This window comes from Ailuropoda melanoleuca, chromosome 14 (genome assembly GCF_002007445.2).
Source record: "Ailuropoda melanoleuca isolate Jingjing chromosome 14, ASM200744v2, whole genome shotgun sequence".
Taxonomy (NCBI): Eukaryota; Metazoa; Chordata; class Mammalia; order Carnivora; family Ursidae; genus Ailuropoda; species Ailuropoda melanoleuca.
Window position 1 is genome coordinate 39,886,239 of NC_048231.1, and position 7,825 is coordinate 39,894,063.

At 61.0% G+C, this 7,825-nt stretch overlaps 1 protein-coding gene across 1 annotated transcript in view; it reads left to right on the plus strand.

Annotated features, from left to right (window-relative positions):
• The first annotated feature begins 7,446 nt into the window (after positions 1-7,446).
• The window catches only part of TNFAIP2 (TNF alpha induced protein 2), a 9,511-nt gene continuing 9,132 nt past the window's right edge, over positions 7,447-7,825 (plus strand). The window contains exons 1-2 of the mRNA XM_034642175.1: positions 7,447-7,555; positions 7,714-7,798. Of these exons, the coding sequence (XP_034498066.1) occupies positions 7,447-7,555; positions 7,714-7,798 (194 nt within the window). The remainder of the gene's footprint in view (positions 7,556-7,713; positions 7,799-7,825) is intronic.

Here is a 7,825-nt window from a genome sequence, read left to right on the forward strand (position 1 = left end):
AAGCCGCGAAGAGAAAAGCCCCAGGGCAGACCCAGGCCTGAAGAGGTGGGAGCTGAACTTGGCCCCCTTGCACCATTACCTGCACTACGCTCTCCGTGGAAGGGCGCCCAGCTTGAGGTGGGCCAGGCTCCTGGGACTCTTGCAGAAGCCACTTACCCTCACCTCAGTTTCTCCAGCTGCCAGACACAGAAAGGACTGTGTGGCCTGGCTTCCTCAGGAGAAGGGGAGGAGCTGCGAGGCTGAAGGGAGGGGCGCTCTCTGTTGGTAAACACACCGTGGTGAGCGCCCTTGTGGGCAGGGATGCCCTGTGAGGGAGGTTCCTGGTCAGCTGTCCTGGCCATCCCGTGGTCCCTGGGGAGGTCAGCAGACCCCGGCTGAGGTCTGGTGCGGCTTCAGATACCCCGGAGCAAGTGACTTCCCCTTTTGGGGAAGGCCGGGTGGCAAAAGGGACACAGCTTTAAGGCCTCAAACTTTGTGTCCACTTACCACTCTGAGACTGTTTCTTCATCTGTCACCAGGGGATACAATGGCTCTGCCCAGTGCAGCTGGCGAGTGGGGCATCCCAGGAAACAAGGCCCTAGGAGGGATCCTGGGTCTGGGGATGGCCGGCCTGGGAAGTAAAGGAAGAAGCAGGCCGGGCTTGGGGCAGTGGGAAGTGCAAGTCATCTCTCAGAGGGAAGTGGGCCTGGCCATGGGGGAAGGACTCTGTGATATCCTGGAATGCCCTCGTCTCCCAGTCCTGAGGAGCCCGCCCCATGGGCAACACTGCCCTCGTGACCAAGGCACCCTGGCCAGAGCCTCCTGGTGTAGCAGGCCCAGTGACCCACAGGCCCCTCGTGCCCTTGCAATGCCCTCCCAGGACTTTGCACCTGCTGATGCCTACACAAACCGCCCCTTCCTTCTGCCTGCAGCGTCCCCCTGTTCCGGGAGCTGTTCTCCAGCAAGGCTCTCAGGCAGCCAGAGACAGAGGAGAGGGAGGGCCACTACTCACACGCATGCCGCCCTGTACTGTTCTCTGAGGCCGGAGGGATGCAGCCGGAGTGGGCCCCACCTGCCGCCCCACAGGCTGAACGTGAAGACTCAAGTAATTGACCGAACAAGTCATTGACCAAAGAGATTGGGAATATTTTGTTTTCAAAGACGAAAAAGAAGTGGAGGGCAGTAACACCTCCCGTTTTTGCATCTAAGCTCTCTGCTCTGGTCTGCTCTGTGTCTGACTTAAGTATATCAAGCTGCATTTCAGACGTTGATCGTCACTGGGACAGAAGCAATACAGCACGGTGCTTACTGATGGTGCCCTGAGCTCCATGCCGACCGGCATGTGACTGAACCTCTCCGTGCCTTGGTTTTCCTCATCTGTGAAAAGGGGAGATTTTAAGGAGCACCCAATTCCTAAGATGGTCTGACGAAATCAGTTACTGCATGCAAAGCATTAGAACAGAGTGCGGCCCCTGCGGGGGTCAACCAAAGACAGCTGTCTCCCCACAGAATTGAAACCAGGGTCTTAAAGAGGTGTTTGCTCACCCATGTTCAAAGAGCATTATTGACAGTAGCCAAGAGGTGGCAGCAACCCCAGTATCCACTGACAGACAAATAATGGAATATTATTCACCCTTAGAAAGGAAGGAAAATCTGACACCTGCCATAACAGGGACGGACCTTGGGAGCATTACTCTGAGTGCAATAAGCCAGTTACAAAAGGACTAATACTGTTAGGATTCCACTTCTATGAGCTACTTAGAATAGTCAAATTTATAAAATGAAAGTACAACAGTGATTGCCAGGGGCTGGGCGGGGGGAAGGAAAGGGGAATTAGAGTTGAGTAAGTTCGGAGTCTTATTCTTGCAAGGTGAGAAATGTTCTGGAGACGGATCGTGGGGATGGTTGCGTAATAACGTGAATGTCCCTGAGCTGTATGCCTAAAAAGGTCAATACGGTAAATTTGGTTCCATGTATTTTATCAGAGTTCAAAAAACCAGTCCACTGTGATGTCTGAGCAGAGGGCAGGGAGGCCCTCGCACATGTGTCCCGGGCTTCGGAGGCCCCGGTTGCCTGTGAGGAGCTGGCCACTGCTCCCAGCCAGGTGCAGGCACACTTGACTTCGGGGCTGGCCTGGGGAGGTCTGTTGCCAGTCGGCTTCTGCCTGCTGTCCTCTCTTCCAGGTGGCATGGTCTCCCCTGCCCATCCCCTGGGGAGATGGCAAATGGGACAGCAGCTGGCCAGGAACACTCGCAACCAGCATCTGATGCTCATTTCCTGCTGGGCGTGGAATTCTTGGCTGGCCTTTGGCTCCCTCTGGAAGCGTCTGGCCTCTTGAGGATGATTTCCTCTTCTATCACAAGGGGTAAGGGTAGCGCCTGCCCCGCTGGCTATCAGGCCTTGGCCCTCTGTGCAGCCTGGTTTGCAGAGGATTTCCCTTGTGTTGGGGGCTCCATGTAGGGCTCCATGACCCCTGACCCTCCTATCTTAACTCAGGGAAAGGGGAAGTGACTGGTGCAAGCCCAAAGGAGAAGGCAACGTTTCCCTACTCCTGGCTGTGGCTCCGGGTGAGGCCATGAAGAGGGAGCCCAGGCAGCCTGGGCATCGGGGGACAAGGTCGGCTGCCCAGCACCTGCCCTGTGAAGTGTCCTTCCTGCCCCCGCTGATCAGAATCCTGGGCTCCGAGGGGATGGTGGGATCTGCAGGCCTGACCACCACACACCCCCATGACTCAGAAAGCTTCAGATTCTCCAGTGATTTCCCAATCCGTTTGGGGTGAGGAGAGGAGGCCTGGCTGGAAAGCGTGGGGATTGCACAATGAGGCCGCAGCAGGCAGTCACAGAGGCAATGAGCCAGGACCCCTTGCTTCCCATCCTCATCGCCCCTATGTCACTGGATGAATTTGGGGACCTGGCTTTAGTCTCCCCATCTGTTCACTGGGGAGCAAATGCAATGACCCTCCCACCCTGGGTCACTGTGGCTCTGTGAGCTCATCTGAAAACTGCCACCCCGCAACCCCCTCCCCCAGGGACTCAGGGAAAGAGAGTATGGAATCCATCTTACTGCCACTTCCTGATGTCCCCTTCCTCCTCCCCACAAGGCTCCCCAGGGACAGGATTGTGGCCAAGCCCAAACCTGGCATTTGACTACCACTCCCAAGGAGGAGGAGGAAGTTCTCAGTCCCAAGGGGCATTCCCAGCTGCCCCCCCAGCCCCCCACTCCCAGGCCTCAGAGATCTGTGCCCAGCTGACAGGGGGAGCAGGGAATCCACGGGAAGGGACAGACCAAGGGTAGGGACAAACAAAGGGATTGGAGGAGCAGGGTTCTGGCAATAGAGTAAGAGGGAAGCTGGTGCCCAGCTGGGAAATTCCTTAAGGCCACACGGTTCTTTCCAGAGGGCAGGGATTCCTAAAATGAGAAAGAGGGAAGGGGGTGAGTCTTGGTGGTTGCTCTTCACCAGCAAACTCCCTCCCCCACCCCACGACAGACCCAGAGAAACGGCCACGAGGAGTAAGGACAAGGCTGCACTGACGGAGATCAAGCCTGAGCTTGTTGGGGTCTGAACCTGGTGCGCCCGGAAGCCTGTCCTGGCCCAACCCCCGTCCAGAAAGGGAAAGTGCTCCAGTGGGAGTCCTGCAGCCCGGTGTGTGACCTCCTGCGAGCTGTAGGTCGCTTCACCTTTCTGAGCCACTTTCCCCTTTCAAGCGAGGCTTGATAATGAGAGCGAATGCCAGGCACCCAGCAAATGTGCTCGTCAATAGCTGTCCTTCCCTGTACGCGCTTCCCCTTAGGGCGCCTCCTCCGGCAGGGCCCCTTCCCTGGCCCCCCTGAGCGGACCGCTCTACCCGGAGGGAGCAACCCTCGCCCGACCCGGGGAGCTAGGGCTAGGCGGTCCCCGGGACCCCGCGGGGAGAGAGTCGGAGGGCCGGGGTGGGCGCCGCTCTGTGACGCGGGGACTTGGCCCCGAGCGCGGAGCCCCTTGCAGCCAGCCAATCAGCAGCCGCCGTCGTCGGACAATGGGCCCGCACCGGGCTGAGCCCGGTCCGCCCTGGGTGCGGTTCCCTGCGCCCCACATACCGCGGCGACGCTTGGCCCCCCGCGCTACCCCGCCCGGGCCGGTGGGAAGGAGCGACACCCCCGGTCCCCTCGGCGGGGCGCGCGCGACTCCGGGCTCGGGGACACAGCCAGCCCCGTTCGCCCTCTGCCTTGGCCTCCGCCCGCGGGTTTTCCGCGGCTGCCGCGGGCGGGGTGCGGGCGGGCGGGCGGGGGCGGAGTCTGAGACTATTTCAGGCGGCGCCAGGCTCTGCTGGGACAGCGGCGGCCCGGCCCCGGACACAGTAAGTGACCTCCGCCCGCACCGCGTCTGTCCCCCGCCGCTCCGCGCGGCTGCCCGCCCGCCTCCACCCCGGGTTCCCGGCCGGCTCCCTCGACGGAGCGGCCGGCACGGTCCCGGCCGAGGGTGCGGAACGCTCGGAGAGCCCCAGGCCTCCAGCAGCCCCACTTCTAGGGAAACTGAGGCCGCTGCGGCGCGTCAGGGTGCAGGGGGCCCGAGCTTGGTACTGCCACCCCGGGCTCGGCCCTGCAAAGGGCAGGGAGGAAGGAGTGTGGAGAAAGGCGCAGGGGTCTCTGCTCCTTTTGCAGAAGGCTGGCCGAGGGCGGTGGGGCTGGCTGGCCAAGTTACTTTGCTGCCTGTGTCTGGGTGTCCTCCCTGGGGGGATGGCTGTGTCCTCCCTTTCCCAGCCAGGACAGAGGAGCCAGGCGCAGAGGCCATGGGAGGCTTTGTGGGCCTCAGCCCTGACCCAGGAAGGGGCATGGGTGTGCGCAGTGGGTGCCCGAGGGGAAGCTGGGAGGTCAGGAGAGGGGGCCGATGTGGGACCACAGGCTGTGGTCACATGCTATGACTGAGCAGGCCGCTGTGTCGGTGTGCCAGCCTAGAGCCCAGGCTTGAAGGAGTGCCTTTCCTGCCCTCTTCTGCTCTATCCCAGTGCCGAGGTTGGCTTGACAGCCACAGGGACATGGACACCGACCCTTAGGGAGGCTGGCTAGGGGCCAGCCCAGGGCTGCGGGGCATTGCTGCTTCCTGTCAGCAACACTGTGAGGTGGGGGTCCTCGTGCCCACTTCACAGATGCAGGTAGGGAGGAATTGTCCACACACTAGTGAGTGCACCAGCTGACCCCCCCACCACTTCTCTTGCCACTGCACCAGCTGCCTCTGAAAATCAAGGCCTGGTTGGAGCCAAGGCGGCCACTGCAGGACCTGGAAGGGTGAGGAGGATTTGTACCAGAGAGGCAAGGAGGCGGCGATGTTATGTGGGGACCCGCAGGAACCAGGCCTGAGGTCAGATAGAGCCTAGTACATTGCGGGGGGGGGGGCAGAGGTGAGGCTGGCAGGTCAGGGTGGCCCTCTCCCTCACCCAAGCTGGAGAGCAGAGGTGGGGCCTGGTCCGTCAGGGTGGTGCTGAGCAGCCCCAGGCAGTTGGCCGGACCAGCCCCTGTGCGTGTGTGCGTGACAATGGGATGGATTAGGAGAGGGAGCAGGGAAAGTGGGTGGGCGGGGCAGAAGAGCCTAGTGGCCTTGCACCTTGGCCCTGGGCTCCCTGAGCACCTCTCCCTTGGTCCTGGAGTGGAACTCTCAGCCCAAATGGCACCGGAGAGGCGCCTAAGGTCCAGTGGTATTGGACCCTGCTGAGGGCACTTGGTGAAGCCATTTGGGAGAAACTCAGGCTTCCTGCCCCCCAGGTGGCTCTGGCCAAACTCAGGGGTTGTGATGAGGCCCAGGGTAGCTGGGCTGGTGGGGCGGTAGTAGGGGCTGTGGAAAGAGTCCGACAGGCGTAATCCATGCCTGCTATGTGCTTGGGGCAAGCACCTCCCAGCCCCCCTCACCGCCTCAGCTTCTCCTGGATGATGGATCATCCCATCTGCCTTGCAGGGCTGTTGCAAAGGTGAATCAAAGTCATCGTGCTGTATGAGTCACAACTCATTGTGCTTACTTGGGGGGGGGGGCAGGCACTATGGTCCTGGATCGCCCAGTCATCAGGGAAGCCTGACCCTATCTACTCCCCCTTCCCAGCCCTGCCTCACTCCCCTCTCCTGGGTTCATCCATGTTCCCCTTCACTGGTCCTGGCCTTGCCTTGATAATGGTCATGGTGCTGGGGAGGGTGCTGCTGGGCACAAGGGGGTCCTGCCTCTCCGAATTCAGCCTGTAAGATGGTGGGGGGCATGGAGGCAGGAGGACCCAGCACCGGGTGATCTGAGTTTCAAGCCTAAGCTGTCAACCATAGGGTAATTTCCCAGGATCAGTTTTGTGCAATAAGGATAATAATACCCCTCCTTGAAGGGAATGAGGAACAGATGGGATGGGCACCGGGGAGGGCACAGAAAGTGGAAGGCTTTGTGGTGATGATGTCACCCCATCTGGGAGCAGCCAGGGTGAAGTGGGAGCCAGGAAGCCTGGTTCCTGGCCCGAGTTACTGGGTGACGCCAGGCAGCTCGGTGCCTCATTGGGTCCCTTTACCCTGCTGACTCATGAAAGTCTTCAGGGTCCTTTCCCACCCCTTGAAGTTTGAGAGGGCACTGTGATTCCTAGACCTGAGCCCCAAAGCCAGGGAAGGGGGTTGGGCTCTGCTACCCTCATGGTCCCAGCAGGAGCAGCCATGTTTCTGCTGAAGTGTCCCTCTGTGGCTCCACGTAGACAAGAGAAGAACCAGGCGAGCCGGAGGATGGGGCGGGGAGGATGGAGCAGCCTCTGGAGCTGTGACCTTTCTGGACCTCGAATCTTGCTCTGGGCACTGGGACAGTAGCTGTGCTCTGCCACCTCTCCCAGGGTCTCATGGGATGCAGGATGGAAGTCATGCCCTCCAGGCCTTTCTCCTTGCTCAGAGGGTGGGCTGCCAAGGAAGGATTTGCCAAAATGAAGTGAAAGCCCCCTCTGTCTGGGAGACTTGGCATCTCCAGATTCTTCTCTGCTTCTGGCGATTTGGGGAGGGGCTGGGGGGTTTCAGAAGAGGAATCGTGGATGCTGAGAAACTGGTGTCCAGGGAGGGCGCTGACTTGTGGGTGCCCCTCTGGGGCAGGAGATAGCCAGCCCCTGATGGTCGTGTGGTGAGAAAGCATGGAGATCATTGTGGCCACCGCGCTCTGTCCTGGGGCCTGGGAGCTGCTGCGTGTCTGCCTGTCTGCTGCTCTTCATTCCCTCCCCCCTTGCCAGTCTGCAGGCCTGAGCCCCGGGGATGCTGAAGACGATGACTTTCTTCCAAGGCCTTCCAGGCCAGCAGTCGGTGCCAGGGGTTCTTGACTTCCCCGGAAGATCCCAGAAGTTGCCCTCCAGCTCAGAGCTGGAATCAGAGGCCTCCATGTCAGAGGCGTCTTCTGAAGACCTGGTGCCACCCCTGGAGGCCCAGGCAGCCCCGGACAGGGACGGGGAAGAGGCAACAAAAAAGAAGAAGAGGCCAAAAGGACTGGCCAACATGTTCAGCGTCTTCACTAAAGGGAGGAAGAAGAAGGGTCAGCCCAGCTCAGCAGAGCCGGAGGGCCACCCCGAGTCCCACCCTGAGTCCAGCCACCCGCTGCCCACAGGTAGGCTGGGACCCCAGGCGGGTAGGGATGGGGACCAGAGCCGCCGGGGCCTGGGCAGGGCTGCGGCTCCTCCGAGGGCATGGCTCACTCACCCTGGACCCCGGGAGGGCAGCAAAGATGGGCTTCCCCTGCACCGCCTAATCCTGGGGCCCGGGTAGGCCGACCTGGCTGCAGTCCGGACCTGGGCGCCGACCGGCCTCTGGGGGCGCGTCCCTTCACCTCCTGTCGCGGGCGCGCCGTCGGGTGGGAGCCGGGCTCGCCGGCGGGCGG